The sequence below is a fragment of the Pleurodeles waltl genome, chromosome 3_1 (assembly GCF_031143425.1).
Source record: "Pleurodeles waltl isolate 20211129_DDA chromosome 3_1, aPleWal1.hap1.20221129, whole genome shotgun sequence".
Lineage (NCBI taxonomy): Eukaryota > Metazoa > Chordata > Amphibia > Caudata > Salamandridae > Pleurodeles > Pleurodeles waltl.
The window spans coordinates 993,518,540-993,539,736 of record NC_090440.1 but is presented as its reverse complement, the minus strand read 5'-3'; the positions used below and the strand labels follow the sequence as shown (position 1 = coordinate 993,539,736).

The 21,197-nt window shown below is 46.4% G+C and overlaps 1 protein-coding gene across 1 annotated transcript in view; it reads right to left on the bottom strand.

Annotated features, from left to right (window-relative positions):
• Positions 1 to 21,197, bottom strand: part of LOC138284889 (discoidin, CUB and LCCL domain-containing protein 1-like) — a 180,831-nt gene that overhangs the window by 34,926 nt on the left and 124,708 nt on the right. Inside the window, exons 9-12 of the mRNA XM_069224136.1 lie at positions 6,992 to 7,116; positions 5,964 to 6,132; positions 4,846 to 4,938; positions 4,076 to 4,166 (exon numbers count right to left, since the gene is read on the bottom strand). Coding sequence (XP_069080237.1) covers positions 4,076 to 4,166; positions 4,846 to 4,938; positions 5,964 to 6,132; positions 6,992 to 7,116 — 478 coding nt within the window. The remainder of the gene's footprint in view (positions 1 to 4,075; positions 4,167 to 4,845; positions 4,939 to 5,963; positions 6,133 to 6,991; positions 7,117 to 21,197) is intronic.

The following is a 21,197-nucleotide window of genomic DNA, read 5'->3' as shown; positions in this document are numbered from 1 at the left end:
CTCAACCGTCTCCCATATCAGAATGCCTCAACCTCCAACCCCCAGGTTCCATCTCCCCACATTCTACATTCCACCCCTCAACCTTCCACTATACTTAAACATACAACACACTGCTTTAGAGGAACAAAACTGGAGCGAAGGCTTTGGCCAATCAGGACCTCATATAGCAGGGATGCCAGCTACATCTAGCCCCAACTGAATAGTGACCGTGACCTTTCTGAACTGTGCTCAAAGAGTTCTGTAAGGCAACTCTCTGTGCTGCATGCTAGCTGGACAAATCGCAGTGTGGGACCTGCACACATTTTAGGCTCAAATATAAGCAGGCGGCGCAGCCTGCCAGCCGCTTCCACCCTCTATAAAACCAGCAGCATGCAGATGGATCATCCAGTTCGCGCGCGCTATCTAAATGGACTACATGTTTAAAGTTAGACAAATTGAAAATTCTGATTTTCCTGAAGGCTTGATCTTGTACAGAATGTCGGCAAAGTTTTTCCATCCTCTCTACTTTAGAAAAGTATATTTGGAGATGAAAGATCCCGAGAGAGACTGTAAGTCATACATAAGGACGATGTTTAATTTAAAGCGAAGCCTAGTCTGATAAAGGTATCCAGTCCCTGCAGCAAGTTCTTAAACAACTCAATTTTCGGGAATATACGATAAGGGAAAGAAGCAAACTCTAGCTTAGCACACAGCATTCTCCCGCCAGTTCTCTCTTTCGCTCTCCTGCCTCTTTCTATCTGCCTCACCTGGGAGCGGTTCTATGGCCAGTGCTTAATTTCAGCAGTGGGTTGCCGGTGGGCGCCCCCAGAACTCATTTCTGGGGGCTCGCCCTTATTTTTCCCCACCAAATATTTTCCGAGAGCAAGAGAGAGACAAAATAACACATTAAAAGACGGAGGAAGACAAAGACGATAAACTCAGGGATTTACGTGGGATGACAAAACTGGGGTTCTCTCAAAGGGGGGGTGGCTGATGTAATTAAGTGCGTGGCTTAAAACACGCAAGTTAAAATCTGTGCTTGGTACAGTGTGCCGCCCTACTGGTATTTTGATGTTTTTTTCTGTCATTGCATCCAGATAGATAATACAAGAAGTAACATTACACCTAGAACACGCCAGGACTATTTACTCTGTCAGTGGTTGTTAGTTGCATACGAGAAATAGGAAACAACAATGGCTTCATTATATATAATATTGGAAATTCTTCAGTTCTGAAAAGATGAGACTTTAAAAGAACTGAGTTTCTTTGAAGTCAGTTAAAAAGCTGTGTAGGATGGTACCGCTGCAGTCAAGTTTCTTTTTCCACCCTCACGGTGAGGGCAAAAATGGAGAATCGTCTCAGTTCCTGCTTTTAATAACCCGGCCCAAGGGAGAGACCAGGAACGTGCAATAGTCAGAGAAAGGCGCAGAGAGTGTATGGAGGTGAATTAAAGAAGCCGACGTCTAATGGCACCGGTGGCGGACGTGTGATCGGGAGCTTCAGGCACCGGGACAAGTTAAGCGCTGCTCTGGAAGACATAAGGCTAGTGAAGGAGCCAGCGCCACGGAACCCCTGGAGAGGCCCTTGGCAGTGGGGAGAATTAAGTCAGCCGATAGTGGCGGAGCCACAAAGTGACCTCTCAGACAGTTCTAAGACAGGTGCTTGGTTTACTGCTGTGCAAGGTGAGAGGAGGGTGTGGCGGCACGCCCCAAAGATGCCGCCATCTTCTCTCTTTGCGCTGCCCATCTCCTGGCAGGGGCCTACAGCACCCAATCAGATTTCAGTCCCATCACGTCAAAACACAGCGACTCGCGCATGACGTCATTGCCCTCGTGCAATGACAACACACACTGACGTCACACCAGTCTGTTGGTCACCCCTAGGGCCCTGGCCACTTCTGATTCCCTGCTCAACCTGCGGCTCGGGGCCCCTGCTCATGAACCTGGCCTCACCTCGGCATGCGGTCTTAGGGTGCTGGGCGCCCCTCTTCTCGGCCCTGGCCGCCCGTCAGACGCGAATCCTCCTCACAGCCCCGGTGACCCCTCGGCGCTACCTGCCCCACTGCCGCTTGCTTCCCCTCCTCCAGGACCTGGCTCCCGTCACGGACACCTTCTATTCCGGGTTCGCTTATCTCGGGCAGCTCTAGGCTTTGATTACAGCGGGGGCTGTGGGGTGCTCAGAGAGGGAGAGAGACTCTCCTAGCTTGGCGCTAGGCAGATCTCACCCATGTGAACAGTACTTTCTCAAAAGGTGTAAAATCCGTCCAACGTTTAAAGGTGCTTTCAGGGCTGCCCATAAAGGCCTTCTAGGAGCAATAAACTTCGGAGTTCTCCTTCCTGCAAATAGGCCCCATCCAAGATGTCTCTCTGCCAAGGTAAATGGCAACATAAGGAAAGTAGGTGCTAAAGCGCCTTGCGGTGCAGTATAGCGCCTTGTGGTGCCTAGCTTCAGTCAAGCAGGTCCTGTCAGAAAGCACTTACCATAAAAGGGGGCGTACAATTGGGTTAGTCTTCGGTCCATGAACGACATTTTAACGCATGTTTTTTTCTCCTAAAGAATCATTTGCAGCATTGTTGGCGTTGTTTGTAAGCTGCTCCCACACACAGCATCCATAAGGGGAAAACAAGCTTATCTCCCGCGTCGCCTTTATAGTGGAAGAAGACACCGGTTTCTGTTTTCCACAATGCAAAAAAATAATATTATTTTTAGACCACGTGCACTTCTTCACACTTGCCAAGGGGCCACTTCATATGTGACACCTTAACGCAGGTCTAGCTTTTTAGCCACAATAACTTTGCATGCAGAGATCTTTGAGCCCAACTTACAAAGTAAAAACATAATTACAAGTCTCAGAATCTACTAGCGGGTTAGATAAGTTAATAGTTCTTGCCTTTTGGTTGTCAGACCTATTGCTTTTGCTAAAGCTTTTGCAAACAAAATAATATATTTTTGCAAATGTTGTGCAATTTTAGGGGTTTAGGGGGGCTTGATGGCATATATGAACAGCAGCACAGCATTAAGACATATGTATGCACATGCGTCACCGCTCATACACAGCATGACGTGGCTGCCATTTTGTTAATATTTGTATTCATTGTTCCAAGATGGTGAACCCCAATAATAAATAAAAAAAATGTGTAGGAAAGCGTGGTTTGCAAAAGGAGAGGCCTGCAGCAAATTGCACTACTGCACCCTTAAAAAATGTAAAGGGAAGCAATGGACTGAGAGAAGGAGGGGGCAACATGGAGCATGTGGAGGAGTGAATGAGAGGGAAGCAGCACAAGAGGGAGAGAGCAAGTAAAAGCTTGCACTCCCATGGAGTGCTGAAAGAAAAAGAAATAAGTAATTACCTGAATGTGAACAGTGGAAGGATAAAATTAATTCAATCAAAAGAATAATAAAGAAACGATACTCTAGAGTCAGGACAAACAGAAAAAGAGGAAAGAAATTAATTGAATAAGAAGCAAGCTACTTTAGCTGACAAGAAAGCTGACGAATGGTAAGCAATGAGTTGGACGAATGACCACTATAATTATTAGCTTCAACAACAGTAGGTCTTGGACAAAAGACAATTAAAAGATGCTGGGCGGCCAGGTGTAAAAAACAAAATGTGCTACTGGCTAAAGAATAGGACTGTCTGAAGGTGTCGTATGGCATGGCCTGACTTGGCAATTATGGAAGGCTCCAGAGGCCTTACCTTGAATCTTTTCACTTGCTCAGTGATGGGTGAGGTAGTGCAGCTTGGACCTACGGAGTGAAGAGGTTTGGACAGGAGGGCTATGCAGAGTTAGTCGCTATTGTGAACTGTATTCAGGCAGTGCTAGGCAGTCAGTACAAGTCAGGTCACTGCGCTACAGCGTGATGTGCTCCTGAGGAGATCCCGAATGTACTGCCAGCTGAGGGACTGCCTCGAGACCATTCCTATCAAAAATTGCATCAAGACAAGGGCAATCAGAGGTAATAATGAAGCTTTGGGAGCAAAGGCAGAGCTGGTAACTAAGAAGAGACCATGGTTCAGCAAAAAGGAAGGAACCGGAGAGGTTGGATGAGGTGGGCCCTGCGTTCATTAGAGGTATGGGGATGGTGCTGGACTCACCTTTTCTTGTAGCAGAGGAATCCAAACAGGAGGAGGCCCGTTGTTATCAATACAAGTCCAACAAGTATCAGAATAAGCATAAGAGCCGGATCTGCAGAGAGCAAATGCACCATTAATAGCAAACAGATTACCATTTACCACCCCTACCCCCCGAGTAAGAGGCATCACACAGAGGGCGCTGGCTGCTGACAATAAGACTAAGACAGGTAGGGCTGGGGCAGGGCCGGTCTTCTTAGGCCCTACCTGTTTACCACATACATGCATGAGTAGTTTATATATTCCACGTTATCAATCCGAATTCTAGTACTTGATGACTGTTATAGTGAAATGAAGACAAAGACTATACACGCCACAATGCAAACAAAAACCCTGGACTTGATGGCCTATTCAGGTAGGAACCTGAGCAAATTCGAAGCTCTGTGCCTGACGTGCACAATTTTGCCACAGTATGCCAGCATTTTAGGTGCCCATACAGACATAAGCTTAGCCTAACAAGCCTTTGACGCTCTGCTACTGACACTGTCTACCCTCCTGCACTGTCCCACCACTGGAACTGGACCACCCCTTGGGCATCACATTATCAACAGGAATAGTCTGTGCCGTTCACTGCCCCAGGCCCCACAATGGTGAACCTAGTGTCAGTGACCGTCCCTGGCATTTCCATACCCGTCTCTTTGCCATACCCCTTGCACAGGTCAGCGCTCCTTGGATACCCACATTTTACAGTTGAAACTGGGACTGGCTTTGCCCCATTATTATTCCAAAATTACCTGCTCCATCCAGGCGGATTTCAACACTGGGGAAAGTGCTGTGATCTTGAGGGACGCTGCTCACAGTGGAAATCTCTCTAGGGGCCACATACACTGTTGACATAGACACAAAGAACGGCAGTCAGGCACACTGCGCGCTAAACAAGGCACATATGGCACGGCGTCGCCCCCTGCACCTGTACTGCCCCCCACCCCCGTATGTGCTGCTTTTCTCCTCTTCCGCCCATTCCCCGTTACTGCCCTGCACCCAATCCTCCATTGTGCCACACCTTCCGTTGCCCCCCCCCCAATTTTATTTCGTTTTTGGCAGTGCTTGTTTATGGGCCAGAACTGTCCGGTACCGAGTACCGGCACCTTTTTATTTTAAGAGGGAGAGTACCTGCACTTCTCAAGAAAAATGTAATACTTTTCATTGGTGAGTACCGGCACTTCTCAGAATCGAGCAGGCACTCTGATACATTGTACCTGCACTTCTATTTTTTAATTTCAAGAACTGGTTTTGGGGGATGTAGTCGGAGGACCAGGCAGCAAATTGCCGCCGGTTCCGTCTCCTTAAAAAAAAAAAGAGGTCTTTCGTGCTACTTATTTTTCTTTTTTGAAAATGTACCTATCCATCATGTATTGACAAAAAAATATGTTGCCCACGTAATTTTGTTAGCGTGCATGCATAATGACATGTGTGAGCACGCCACCACACATGCATGCACCTACAAAATAATAGTTTGTCATCCCAACTTTTTCGTTTTCTCCTTTATTCCTTTTGGCCACAATCACAGCATTTTGCCAGTTCTAAACAGCATCACCAAAAGGCACTGGCAAAGCCTAAATGTCCCAAAGGCGAGAATGACTGTCTTTGCAACTTCTGGTTTATAACTTTTGGAACCGAGCACTGGGAGAACCCACCCCACTTAAATCCCGAAAAGCTTCCTTTTATTTTGTTCCAGTCCAGGCAGATTTCAGGAAGGCTGTAGGAGCTGAGGAGGCTTCTGGATATCCAGGGAAACTCCTGGAAGTTATGGGAGACTCTGCCCCATTCCAGGGAAACAATATGAAATCCAAGCCCTACTCTTCCTCCCCCCATGTCAGCAGTAGTCGCTCGATCTGCCACGGACTCTCACCGTTAGGGCGGGTACTGCGAGTTCGAGTCGCCACGCAACCCAAGACCTTCACCTTTAAAGCAGCTCGAATGTTCCAGCTTTGGGGGGCAATCCGTAGGTAGCGGCTCACAATGGGGGGGATAAAGTTGTTTAAAGTGGCTTGTTGGCTGTCGGTGTTTCCCTCAAAGACCTGTAAGTAGAACAGAGGCAGGAGGGCATTAGGGGTTTGGATATCATGACTTTTCAGACCGACCCACGACTGACAGGGGATGTGGCACATTCTGGCGAATCCTGCTGCGCAGCTTTACCAACTATAGCAAATTATTACAACAAAACAAAAAAAACTCTAAAACACCCTTTAGACCAAAGCTTATGTTGCCCCCGAAGACGCAGACTGATCCTTTCTTGATGCTCACAGCTGCTGAAACCCCCCTGCCTGTTGGAAAATTCGTGACTTTCCAGTATAACCTGCCCTCTGGCATTTATTCAACTTTATCCAAATATCAATTTGCCTTTTTCCCACAATTCACCGCTATTTGTAGATATGAAATAAGCAGATTCTCTTCCCACCACCCATTTGCCTTAATCGGGATTTGCCTCTGTATATACATAATTAATAATCAGCCATTTTCTCCCCATAACTTTGAGAGACCCAGAGTGCCCTTGCTTCAGTAAAACTGGAATACAGACACATCATGCAACCGTCCTGAAACACCCAGAATGCATCTACCACTTTACAACGAGAATAAAGCGTCCAGGTTCCCACCATCTCATTGAATTACCTAGAACGCACCTTCCTCCACAGAAATTGGATGAACTGGCCATTATCTCACCATTACCTTGACTTACCCAGCATGCAACTGCCTCTGTAGGAGCTGAATACAATGGCAAATCCCTTTCTCACCACAAACCTTTTTCTTAAACATAATGCATCTGTCTCTGTACACATGGAGTAAAAAGTACATCTTATCATCATCCACCTAGAGTTCCCAGAATGCATATAACTGCAGAAATCCGGAACACCCAATGCCCTGTCGGTTTCAGCTTACCCTCTCCTCAGTACCACTGCTCGGCTTGTACACTTTCCAGGTTTTTCCGTCTCGGCTGGACAGAACCCTGTATGTCATAGTGTAGAAATTGTACCCACTATCAGGCGAACCCCTGGTCACGATCCCTGTTAACGAATAATGAAGAGGGGTAAATAAAAAAAAGAGCAGTAAGTCACGGTATTACAGTCTCAGAATAAGACACTTTTTCATAAACCAGCAATAGATTCGTTTGAGCAGAGCAGCAATACACCTCCATTTGCTAAACAAGTTGTATCGCACTGTATGGTAATTCCAATTACATAGTGCTTACTATCCCTTTTTCGGCTAGTAACACGATACTATGGAGACTCAGTGTTAGAAGTTAGTACAGTGACTTATTATATGTATATTTGAATGAAACAAAAGAATGTCCTCATCAGATTAAATCCTTCACATGCATAATCCAATTATTCATGTGGCAAAAATCTGCAGATTTTAGTATTGTGGTCTGGATCAGAGGCCAGGCATGTGTTAAGACAACAGTTCTTTGAGAAGAGGAGTTAGATTAGAATTCTACTAAAGTTAGGGGTGCAAAATAAACTCAGGAGGTAAGTGAGATATTACATTGTTACACTGTGAAACTGACCTTCAAAATTAGCAGAGGATTTGGGAGAAGTGCCACAAGCAGTAGAGGACATAAGAGGGGAAGTGATCTGAGGGAAAGAGCATGCAGGGCGAGGAAGGGAGTATAGCGGTATCTGGTGTTTTCTTCAAACGAAGTTCGAGTGCGGTTTGTCAGCGTTGAGGGTTGATGTGCACCATCTTGTGTCTACCATCAAGTGCAGGGGCATCTCTCGCTAGTGTAACCTACTTGTTTTTATATTAGGTTTCTGATGAGCAATGCAGATGTCAGTCTTTGTAGTGGCTCGCCTCTTTACGCAGAGGTCTTCAGTTCTGTTTTTCATTTTGGGGAAACAGCCTCTTTGATTTAGGTCTGAGGTCCAGGTAGTTTTCAGTGACTTTAAGCTAACTGGGAAGAACATCTAGCGATGATGCTAGGAAGGGCCAACTCTTAACCGTTCTTCTGAGCATCAGATGATTCTCAGTTGCTCTTATTTTTGCCTACAGTGAGTTCCATTGTTTGGCATTCGATGAGGAGAAACTAGTGCCGCCAATTTTTTTTCTTTCATTCTGGAATTATTAACCAGCATGGTACTTTGGAACTGGGTGTTTCCCCTGCTACCCCCTTGGTGGGTGGGGCGGGGAGGGGTTGTTTCTCCTGCTGCACCCTCCTCTCCCCAGCGCCGGCTGGGCCCGCTCAACCCACTGCATCCCCCTGGCACCACAATGCCCCCTTTCAGCCGTGCCGCACTTCGTGTGGGTGGTTGAGAACTCTTATTATTGCCGCATGCCACCCCGGGGCTGGCACTGTCCAAAGCCCTCTGTATCCTGCCAGTGCCTGGGAGCGAAAGTTCGACTCCGACCACCATCTCTGTGTTACAGAGCACCCCAAAGCACCTGCGGGGCCCCAGACTGGCACCGACCCACAGCTGTGCCCCTGCAGCAGCCCTGTGAAGAGTCCGCTCGCGGTCTTAGTAATGGCGTACCCCGGATATCTGGACTGCCACTCTATGTCAGTGGGTTTCATGCTTTCGGCTTCTGATATTGACAAGCGGCCAGGAGCAAGCCGGGAATGTGGGCGCCAGTTATCACGACGGGAGAGACGCCGTCAGCATGGGACCCCAGAAGGGTTAGGTATGACAGGTTATGAAGATTCTGCGACTTGGGTCCAGGACGGAATAGCGCCTCGAAGGCCCCCGGAGATGGCGGCCTCCTACAGTGCCACGTAAGGCGTGTGACTAGATTGACCGAGTGCCACGTGCGGTGATTTGCTCTGAAGAGCTGCTTGCGCCCCCTCTTCAGCTCAAACCAGTAATGTCGATAACCTTGTTCGGTGCCTGACAATACGAGGCCACGAGATGGGCGAGAATCCACTTAGGATCTCAGAGGGGCGCTGTGGTAACACGTTTCCTATGTCCCTTTAATTCACCCCCGTTTCACAGCTATGCCAGTCACCTCTAGCCTGACCTGCCACATTCCCAGGCAGTATGGAGGTATCTCAGGTATCTCAGACCTGATACCCTGGGCCCACACCTGCTCATCTATAGGGACCCCACAAGCGCACCTCAATCCGGGCCTCGAGCACACCTGTTTTCTTCCTGGGACCCCAGACTGCTTTGCCATTGCACATCACAAGGAGAGCTCTATCTCGGGACCGGGACTCCGTATGTCACAATCCTTCCCTGCTGGACTCCACGCTGGTCCAGTTCTGGGGGCCCCACAGAAGTCTGCCATGACCTGCAGCATCCTCCGCGCTTCTAGCATTTAGATGCCATCCAGAGCCATGCAGATGGGTAGGCGTCCTAAGAAAGGGTCTGATGAAGCAGGCAAGGTACGTCCCGCATTACTTCAAGGCGCACGAGGCAACTACCAGAACACCGAAGAGAAAGTACTATTCAACACATACCTCTAAACCCTCCTCTTTTTCTAGGGAGAGTCACAAAATCATCACTCTTCACAGTCTAAGCTGCAGCCGTAGAGCCCTACTCCATGCAAACCATCATTGTGCGCATCCCTCTGGTCGGTCCAAACGTCTGAGCAGCCCATCCAACCTTGATGTAGCGTTCTGCACCCACAGTCCTCTCACAAAGGAAATCCTCATAAATGTTGAGAATAATGCAATAGACGTGGTTCGCCCATCTGATCCATGCCTTCGGGGAATCTTCATGCACATCTTTCTTTCAAAGTCAAAGGCTGCTTCCAGCAGCACCACCTTCAAGCTACTGTATGTCTTCTATCCAACTCCTTCAAGAAGGATTTAAAAACCACCAACATCAAAGAGCTTCTGACACAACCAGGACTAGAGCCTACTGCTCTCAAATTACAAGCCATCACCAAAGGACACTTCTTTAGGCAAGCTGATCTAGACAGCAGCCTTCAAGCGATTATCAAAACTCCTCAAAAGCAATATTCTCCTGCCTGAGGGCAAACGCCCAGGTGGCACTGACTACCATCTGGTATGCCCTCAGGTCAACTTTTGACCAGACACGGATGCCACCCATCAGGGTATTGTTCCCCTCCTATACTATATGCTTGCTGCTGTCATAAACAAGTGTCTTAGACAAAAGGTTTCTGTAACCTCTGAGCTGCATAATACCACATACACTATCATGCCCCTGAACCAGGGGACAGTTCTACCACTCAGTAAGTATGTATGAGTATGGCCTTTCTATAGCTGGAACCTAGCCAACAGGCAGCAGACTGCTTTACACGGTGAAAGGCAAGCTTAAAGTCAGCAGGTTATAGGAGAGGAAGATGGTTAACGCTGTTTGATATACTGTTGTTTAAAGAGGTAAGAAACCGGGATGTTCTTCCAAATTCCGGGTGCATAGGTGGAACGGGACTGTTGTCTTGTTTTTTTTATATTTCTTAGTCGGCATTCTGAAGGTGTGCTGGCTGCCGAATTTGCAGGCAGCCACCAGAGACGGTGAACCTGTCTGCAAGATAAGCGGGGTACTGCCTGGGATGGCTCTGTAAATGACGCAGCTAGTTTTGAAGATGGAATGGGCTGGAAGGGGAGCCAAAGGAGTTCCATCAGGGTGGTGGTGATGTGATCATTTTTCTTCAGGCCCTGGATGATACTTGCTGCTGCGTGTAGGCCGCCCCTAATGGGTAGAGTGTGGAGACTGGGAGGATGTAGTTGAAGGATTACCACAATCCCGATGAAAGAGTACAATGGTTTGAAACGCAGGTCAGAAGTCTCTTTCTGGAAGAAACCGCTGACTGTCTTTTGAAGAGAATGCTGGTACCAGGCTAACTTTCTTATTTTTTTTGTAATGTCTCCTTTAGGGAGGCGTTTTTGTTCAGGGTGAATCTAAATGATTTGGCAAGAGTTGGAGTTTGAAACCATCAAGGTTCGTGTCATTGAGCCCGGTTTGTACTCATCTTGTTTGTAGTTGTTGGCAAATGACAGAAAGTCTGTCTTGGGCAGTGGTCTTCAAACTTTTAATGCTGTCCTCCCCCACCCCAGAAAATCACTGAGGCCCCCCTCTGAATTTTTCACAATTATTCTATTGAATTGGCAATGTTTAAATACATCTAGACTTATTTAAAACATTGCAGTTAAGCTCTGTTACTGTAAAAACAAAATCAAATACATGATGTCAAACATTCTATTCTGGCCACACAGACCTTAGGGCCAGATGTAGCAAAGGGTTTGCGCCTGGCAAACGGCGAAAAATGCCGTTTGCGAGGCACAAAAGCCTCTCTGCTATGCAAAAATGCATTTTGCGAGTCGAATCCGGCTCGCAAAATGCATTTCCGACTCGCAAATAGGAAGGGGTGTTCCCTTCCTATTTGTGACTCGCAATGCTATGCAATTTCATTTGCGACCGCGAAATCGGTCGCAAATGAAATCGCAGTTACCATCCACTTGAAGTGGATGGTAACCCAGTCGCAAACGGGAAGGGGTCCCCATGGGACCCCTTCCCCTTTGTAAATGGAAAAAAAACGAAACTAAAGGTTTCGTTTTTTTTCTTCCAAGTGCAGCTCGTTTTCCTTTAAGGAAAACGGGCTGCAGATGGAAAAAAAAAACTGCTTTATTAAAAAGCAGTCACGGACATGGTGGTCTGCTGTCTCCAGCAGGCCACCATCCCCGTGAGTGCCCAGACTCGCAATGGGGTCGCAAACTGCGACCCACCTCATTAATATTAATGAGGTGGGTCTTTGCGACCCCATTGCGAGTTGCAGAAGGTGTCTGAGACACCTTTCTGCATGGCAAATTGCGACTTGCAATTTGCAAGTTGCAATTTGCTTTTTTACTACATCTGGCCCTAAGTAACTTGTAAAAGTATCCACAGTGTGATTATTAAAAGTGGGGGTGGTTTGGAGGTTTTGAAGAGTATTTGGTTCCATTTCCCTTTTGACAAATACTCCCAGCTTGAATATAAACGATACAACATGTTAATGATGGCCCATTACAGAGCGGTTTCCTGCTGATCATTTTTTTTAGCTTAAACCACAGCCCTGTTAGCATAATGCTTCTTTTGGCCAGAGCCTGGCACCCTCCTGGGATCATTTGAGTCCCCCTAGGGGGCCTGCTCCTCAGTGTGAAGACCCGTGTTCGTGGATGAGTTGAGCTTCAGGTAGGTGCTGGACAGCCAGGTCTGGTTGATGTGCAAGCAGTATTGGAGGCACTGGATGTCTTAAGCACAGGAGACTTACAAGCAGTGCGTGTATCATCATCATCATCATATTGGTAACTCTGGATGCTGTTATTTGTGAGCTGTAAGGCTGAAGATGACAGGAGAAAGTCCCTGAGAGACTCTGCAAGTGATGGAGATCTTTTGTGATCTGGAGATGCCCATGTGAATATAGTGGTATGTGTTGGAAAGGTAGGAGGAGAACCAGTGAAAGACATTGCTTGTGAATCCCATTCACGGGTTGAGGGTGTGTATGAAGGTGGGATGGTTGACTGTGTTGAAGGCAGCTGAGAAGTCTAACAATATCACAAGACAGGGTCACCTTCCCCTACGACGTGCAACGTGGCAGTCTCCACGCTGCAGTGTCAACTGAAACCAGACCAGATAAGTTGGGCAGGTGATGGATAGCATTGATGTGATCTCTGAGTTGATCAGAAAGTGCTTTTCCAATGATTTAGCCATTGAGCTGTAGGTGAGTGGTGTGCAAGTAGCTTGCAAGGGCATCAGAATCAAATGTAGGTTTATTTAGGAATGAAAGGATCTGGCCATTCTTAAGAGCTTCTGGGAAGATGCCCTGAATAAGGGGAGTTATTGACATTGGTAAGTAGGTTGATGAAGGACGATAGCAGGACCTTTATCTTCATAATAAGTGGCTTTGAGAGACTCGAGTATGTAAGCCAGATGTGACAGAAATACAGATTTGAAGGCTCACCATTGCGGGATTCTACAGGAAGTGGTGTGCGTGAGAGATGAAGAAGGCCTGGTATTAATGATGTACTGTCAGATCTTCTGCATTTTTTCACTGAACAAGAGACTGATGGCATTGCACTTTTCTGTGAAGTGAGAAATAGGTGGGTCTGGAAGGGGTTTGATGCAGTACTTGATGGCCTTGCCCAAAGCATTACCAGTTCTTTTCTAAGCCACTCTACTGTACATTTAGCAGTCACTCAAAAGTTGAGCAACTGTATTAAATTCAAAACCTTTGTAAATCAACCAAACCATGGGTACATCATAGGACATTTTTTACTTTATTTCTTGCCTTGGGAAATTATTTTTTTAGAAAAACATGTGTCTGCTGTGTTTTTTATGTGTACCATGATAATGAATCCGAATTTAAGACTAGCATATTTGATGCTGTTACATATTGCATTGTAATCTGATGTACTATACAATAATATGTTAATGTACATACAACTGCATTTTGAGATACATCCCCAATATGGATTAATAATGCAACACGGCTATACAATGCATTGTGAGATCTCCGTATAAACCAATCAGAATCATATAGCACAGACAACTGAAAATGTGTTCAAAAAGCATTATTGATTTATGCTCTTAAGCTGAGAGTACTAACACATCTAGGAGTGCTAATCGAAAAACCTGATTCAAATTGACCAAAATGTGCTAGCAGAATTTCTCGTCCTCTGCTTCATTTGCATTAGTCCATCTTGCCATGATCCCAAACTCTCCACCAATGATAAACAAACAGTGAATCTAAGGGGTTGCGGCAGAATCTTTCTAATTTTTGTAGAACAGAGGGGCAATGTCATTCTTCTGCCATCTTTGCGATCTTCATCACTAACCTTCAAAGCTGGCATACTTAAGGACTCGGAATGGCTCACCTACTTCTGAGTGCCTACCTGTGCCCACTACCTGACACCAAGACCTTCATCTTCTCTTACTACCGCCATACCTGCAATGAGTTTACTCTCAATTTCGAAAAGCCAGTGGGCACACAGAAATACCTGCTTGGCCCTTGGCTGCTAGCAGTCGTAAACTGGATGCACTTAAACGACCCAAAAAGCAACAGTGAAAACAAAAACCCTGTTATATGGAAACTGGTCACCCCCCAACCATGTGCCGTGTGAACCAAGGATTCTGAAACACTTAAACCACAGCCAGCCAGGTCAGAAGCCGCAGAGTCCTCCTAGACAGGCAGTGCTTAGTTTGTGTCAGTGGTTCCAGATGGTGGACATCAGGCCTCATGTTTGAGGCCCAGATGTATTTTTCCATGATCAGGCTTTTATCCACAGCAAGAGAGAGAAAAGAAGAAAAGGGAGGAAAAAATTGTAGGAGAAATGTAGTTAAACAGTGAAAAGGGAGGAAGCAAAGATGAAAAAAGATCCCACAAAAGAGAGGTAAAAAGGCATGAAGTGGACAATGGTAGAAGAAAGAGGCAACAGGTGGTATTAAGATCAAGCAACTTTGGTGTCTGACGATGCCACTTTTGGTGTTGCAAAGCCTGAGGGAGGTGGCGAGATGGGCCCGCTTTAGACTGGTGCAACTGCAAATCTTGCATAGGTCCTACTGTTCTAGAGTGCTTCTGCACAAGATGGGAAGGGGTGACTGCGCTCTGTCTGAGGGGTTGTGGACAGGTGGGCACCTGTTTTCCATATAATCTGGGACTGCCTGGTGATACATTATTGGATGGGAGTGGTACAAATAATGGCCAGGGTACTCGCCCTGGTGGTTCCCCTGGGTGCCAAATGGCTCCATTTAAACATCACAGGTAAGGTGACATGGCCTAGGTACCAAAAGATTTGACTGGTTGTGGCAGCGGGGGTGGCTAAGCGCAACATAGCGCATGCATGGGGGACAGCGGAGCCTCCACCGGATTGCAGACTGGTAGTCTGATATAGATTGGTGTCAGCAGGCAGAGCAAGCAGTCTATTAGAGCAAGGGTTGCCCTAGGAAATGGGAAAAAGTGTGGGGCTACTGGCTTACTTACCAAGGCTACCGAGTCTGTGGGGATGGGCATGGGAGGTGAGGGGAGGAAGCCTGACATCTTTATGTTCCACAGGTAGGGAATCGAGATCTCCCAACACTTGATGTCTCCGCACACACTGACTATCATTCTTATATTCAGGCTGTTGTCTGCTCTGCTTAGTGTGTGCACTGGACGATTAACTCGACTACTGTATTTACTGAACAATGAGCAAACTCTAATAAAAAGTGTTGTAAATAAAAAAAGACAATGCCAATTTTCAGCAGGGCTAGTGATAAACCTTTGAGTCTCGCACTTACTTTTTTAAAAATGTCTTCCAACTAAAGAACTGGTTCTTCATTAACACCTTGCGTAAATCAAGCAACACAATGTTCATTCAACACACTGATGATCCTGAGGCATAGCTCCCCTTTCCTGAGGTTTCCTCAATTGACCAAGGCTACCAACAAAGTTATGTCATCTGACGCTTACTTAGTGCAATAGCATATATCTGAGGGCTCCTGTCTTCCATCTTTGCAGACTTCAGTAGGTCTTTAACACCAGCCGCCAGACTCCTCCTGCTTATGCCCACATCACTCCAGCTCGTCATGAACTTCACTGTTCCCTTAGGTCAGGCGCAGCTCTTTCAAGGCTCCCTGCTTCGCACATCGGGCACAGTGTAGGCCTCCTCTTCCTACAACTCATATTTCATACCTATCAGCCCATGAGCAGCCTGCGATCAAAGGTGGAACCTCGGATTAAAGCCTTCAGATCCCACCGGCATCACATTGTTTGGGTCACTTTTTAAATAAAATGCCGAGCTTTGGAACACAGTCTGGGCCTGGGCTATTTCACAGGACATCTTGAATTCCAAGGAGCAGAATTAAAATGGCTGCCTCCACTACCTGTACACAGCACAGCATGCATTACACACCAGCTAGACAGTACGGATAGCTAGCAAGCTCTGAATTTAAAAGTGGCACAGTCTTGTGTGATGTTCCAGTACGATGATTGCCAAGGGTATGCGCCTACTTCTATTTCAGGTGATGAAGCAGAAAATGAAGGTTTTGATTTATTAACGCTTAAACGTAGTGCCGAAATAATCATGTGTGACATTAACCGAACTAATAAAGATTGTACGGGGACAAAATGTGCCCTCAGAGTAGTTTGCCATCATTTATATGCGTGCTTTATATAACGTGGTGTATTAGAATTGCACTAATCCGACATAATCATAAACGTGTGCTACGATTTGCTTGTTTGAAATGCTTTAGCTTAGCATTACTTTAGTGGAGGCTTTGGCCTAGTTGCCTGGTCTCACGGTTTAGATGCTCGTATTTTTCCACTGTGCTAATAAACGTGTATTTTTGCTTGAAGCTGTACTTTTCCACAGAAGATGTTCACATGCTTATCTTAAAGTTAGTGCCAGCCTGGCATATTTTCTCTTTAATTCAAGGTCGACTTGCAGGTGCGGACAATGGAGGCTCTGAAAGTGAGCTAATTGGGAGACAATGTTGCGATTTGCGTACCCATCTCCAAGGATAATGTATGCTTAAGTAAAAGCTTGAGAACTGTCGTTTTTGATTGGTCAATTTGAAGCTAACCTATGAACCCTCCAATGGAGACCCTACAGGACTTGAACTGTTGTCTATAAAACCCAGGTGCACGAGAAGAAGGTAGCCATTGAGCCATTGAGCCATTGCAGCCATTGCCAGCTCGATACCCGCCATTTTGATTTCGTAGCTATTATGGCCCACTTTGCTGCGACGCCATTTTGAAAGAGACTTTGATGCTTTCTCTAATCGAGAGAAAGAGACTTTAATGATTCTTGCCCTAGAGACTTTAACTTTGATTTGTCCCTTTGCATGAAGTAGTAGTTTTACCTTGCCGCCGTGAGGCAATTGCCCCGTCCACCCCTGCCCCTTTGTCCCGTCCCATGCTGATCGAAACGGTACCCATGATGACCGAAGAACGGTACCTGTGAGACGAAGACTTCCTTGTATGCTGATCGTAATTGGTAAATATGAAAGGAAATTGTAAAATTGCATTGTGTTTCTTTTAGGTAACCAACTGCTGATTTTGATAAGAGCCCTAGTTAGGAGTTTTCTAAATTAATGTTGCAAAATTGTTTTTGCATGAAGTCCCACATGCCGATGCTAATTTGAGGTTAGATGAGGATTCCTTTTGTCGCACGATGCAATTTGAGATCTTGTTATGCTGACTAAATGTATGCTATTAGTTCATTACAGATTATCGTATTAGTGATTTGCATTGCTATTATCGAATGCCTTGTGATTCAAATGCTTCATAGATTGCACTTGTTTCGACGTTATGGACAGCTATTAATGTTCATATATGTTTATCATTTGGTGTTAAGACACATTTATATTGTGCTAGCTTTGTTAATATAGGGAAATAAATTCACTAACTTTGCAATAAACTGGTGTGGTTATTCCTGGCTGAGAGGTCAGGGTTCGCCGAAATGTATTCTGGATTAATTGTCAAGTGTTATGTTGTTCAAGGTGTTGCTTATGTTCGTTATTGATTATTGATTTTGATGAAATTGATCGATTAAGAGTACAGAGAGTTCCCACTAAGTCAAAAGATTCATCGGCCTAAAGAGCGTCCGAACACAGGTAAATTATTACTACGGACCGCTCTATCAGTAGATGGTAGCAGAGGACGGTTTCGTCTTTTGGGACCCTGTACTCTTAGAGTACATGGTGTTGAATTAACGGTTACGCATTTTGAGACCCCACTCGAGAAGTTGAATTAGATTTTTCTTGGGTAAAACAGATTGACAGAATGATGATGGGCTAGGTCCACCGCGACTTTCCCGGGATCTCGGAGCTTGCGAATGGAGAGAATGGGGGTGTGGAATCGGCGTTGGCGGTACTAGTGATGGTATGAGTGAAGTTAGGGTTTTGCGCTTGCACAGCTTATTGCCGCAGGGTGTGTGAAAAGGTTGCGAGGATTTTTCTTTTAGAAGATAGCGGAGGTGCGACTCCGAGTGTAGAAGTAGGGAAGTCGTCGAACTTCATAGAAATAGCGGAGGTGCGACTCCGAGTGTGAGAGTAGGGAAGTCGTCGAACTTCATGTGCGTGTGGCGCTTTGTGCATAAAAAGGTCCACGTGGTTGTTGTTGTTGAGACGGGCCCTGCGAGGTCAAGAGACTCCGGAGTATGTTGATTTATGTTGTGGTCTGGGCGGTTTAGTAGGTTGATCGGGCGTGGTCAACGAGTCGGTACGTGTGTTAGGGAGTGAAAGAAACTTCGACTTCGGGCTTTGACAAGATTCTAAGTGCACTAGAATATATCATTGACAAGTTGAGAGTAGGTCTGCGGGTCAGATTTGCTTGCGAACGTGGGGATCGAGAAAGACGGAATAGCAGCCGAGGCTAGTGAAAAGTCCCTAAGGTCCTGAAGCGACTGTGTTACCCTTCCTGTAGTAAACCGACAGATCTGTTTTATTTTTGGTAGCTCGCGATACATGCAAGAAGTTGCTACGAGAGGAGGTGAGTGAAGGAGGACTAGCCGCGAGGCTTTGTCAGCCGCAGTGTGTGTGAGTGTGACGTCACTAGGAGCCGCGCTGGGATAGGTTGGTTGTAGAGAAGGGTCGCGCACGGATTGGACGCAGTCCGTGGGGCTCGGTTGGAAGGGGAAAGGCAAGCGAAGAGTATTCCGGGAATTAAAGTCACCTATTGATTGCAAACTTTGTGAAATAAAAGACGAGAAAATGAAATTCTTTAAAGCATTCAGGAGTGCGATGAAGGGGGAGTCTTACATTAAAGCGAGCGTAGGAGAGGAGACGCCGCCCGAAGGTACACCAGCTTACATTGTAATGGAAGAGAAGGGGGTAGCTCCGTGTCTTTGGCTAAAGCAATGGCACAAACTGACAGAGAAACATGGGAGCGTAGCGTTCCCGATACATGGGACATTCAATATAAGGATCCTAGAGAATTTGAGATTCACGATGTACGACATGAAGGTGCCTCCAAGGCCAGCCCAGTTTGAGGCTCTAGCGATTTGGGAACTAATGGCCAGACAGCAACAGCAGAAGAAGTTCGAGACCAGAATGAGAAAGGTAGAAAAGACACTAGCGGACGCTAGGTGGGATAATGCACAGAAGGTGTGGAGGTCAGATGTATTGCAGGGGATAAAATTGTTCCCCGCAATTACTAAGGAAGAAGAGGAGACAGGTAAGAAAGCTACCTGTAAGACAGACAGGAAGTGTTCCAAGGATAGAGAGGACGAGGAAAAGTTGAGAAGAGAAGAGGAGTTAGAGGATGAGGAGTTAATAATGCAATTGCTGAACGACCGTCCACCACCTTATGCAGAGAGTGGACAAGGTCCAAGTACCAGTTCTGCCCCTCCGGCATCGGTACAGAATAATGAAACTCAGAGTTCAGGAGCATCATCGGGATCTAAGGACCCGAGTCTACTGTTCACCCCGCAGGTACCGCAGGTCAGGAGAATATATCCAGATGTGCCCATGTTGAAACCAGCAGAAAATTATCAGCCGCAGATGCCAGGGTACTACAGCAGTGACAACGGTGCAGGAATGATTCTAGAACAAACCGTAAGGGGAGTACAGAATGGTCACAACCCAACATTGACACAAGCCGAATCAACCCAGTTTTTGATGCCTCAAAAGCAGATGCAGGGGGGAACAGCACATGCTCAAATGACGGGGAGTCAGATGGGCATGCCGGCAATGATGACCCATGGTGTGGGAATGAACATGCCTCAGAACATGGGAAATGGACAAAACCCAGATGCGATATCACTACCCATTACTGTAGGTCCACCGGTACCTTTGTATAGTCAGCCTAATATAGGTATGAGCGGTCAGGGATCAATGCTGCAGAATGGGACAGAGAGGAGGTGCATAGAAAACACTCCAGGGGTAACTCCGATAGCGGCTCAGCCAACTGGATCTGGGACCTTGATGGAGTTTAGTCCCGTATGTGCTCAGTCGACACTGGTGAGGTCGAGTCCCCCACTGATAATACCTCTAACATCGAATACTGAAAAGTTGCCGCAACCATCAATGGCAGTCGATGTGAACGCTACACTGATGGGGTTGAATGCGCAACAGCTGACACAGTGGTTCAACAGTCTAAATTCCACACAAAGCTCAGACAGTGGGAAGGGAGAAGATTATATGAATAGGATGAGGCTGAACATGGAAGCACAAGAATTGGTGGAAGGGACTATGGGTGTGAATAGGTTGGAGTCCTACTCGGAAGAAGAGCTGAGGTATCTATGTCCCAGGATAACAAAAGAAGTGAACAAGGTACACAAAAGCTTGCAGGAGGTAGCTGACAAAAACGGGGTTGATATAGACAAGATGAAACACTTGAGCAGGAGCTACAGGCTGGATTTTGGGACCACAGATTTTGAACACATGAGGTCAGCAGGCATGAAGGCGCACCTTAGAGAACTGCTGCAGAGTGCACAAGTGTGGAGGTGCTTAGACAAGTGGGAAAGCAGATGGGTAAAGAGGAAGGAAAAGAGGAGGGACAGTGCTACAGAGCATAATGAGAAAAGACCACAAAGCAGCGAGACAGTAACCATGTTACCAATGAGGGAGACAACAGGGGGAAAATTAATACATGTACCGTGGCACAGAAGCGATATTCAGTCTTTTACGGACGATTTTCCCAAACTGAGAGAGAAGCCGATTGAATGGTATCAACAGACTGATAGGTTTGTGAAGCTTGCAAAATGTCTCTGGGAAGATCTGAACACTCTCTTTGAGATTGTGGTTCCAGCAGATTTGTGGGAGGATTGCAAAAGAGCTGTAGGTTGGCCGACAAGTGAACCAGAAAGAGACAGGGAGACGGGTGCACCATCACCTATGGTGATGAGCTTGTACTACAAGGTGATTGAGCATTTGAAGACGAAGGTTGCCGCGAAAAATGTGGACTGGCAGAAGATCGATCGAACGGCCCAAGAGGCTAAAGAGTCGATTCATAGTTACTATGAGAGGTTGTTAAAGGTGTTTAAGAACTACAGTGGCACAGAGACAATAGAGGCGAAGGACATGCTTCATTTTGTGTTCAGATTTGTGGAAGGGCTGAGACCGGAGATAAGTCAGATGATAAAGTCGCATTTGATTTGTTGGCAGTCGAAACCGATTGATGAGGTGTTGAATTATGCGAAATACTGTAGCGACGAAATTGAAGTGAAGCAGAAAAGGTTGAAAGAGAAGGTGATGATGATGCAGCTTAAGGCAGCTCAGACAGGTCTGCAGGGTTT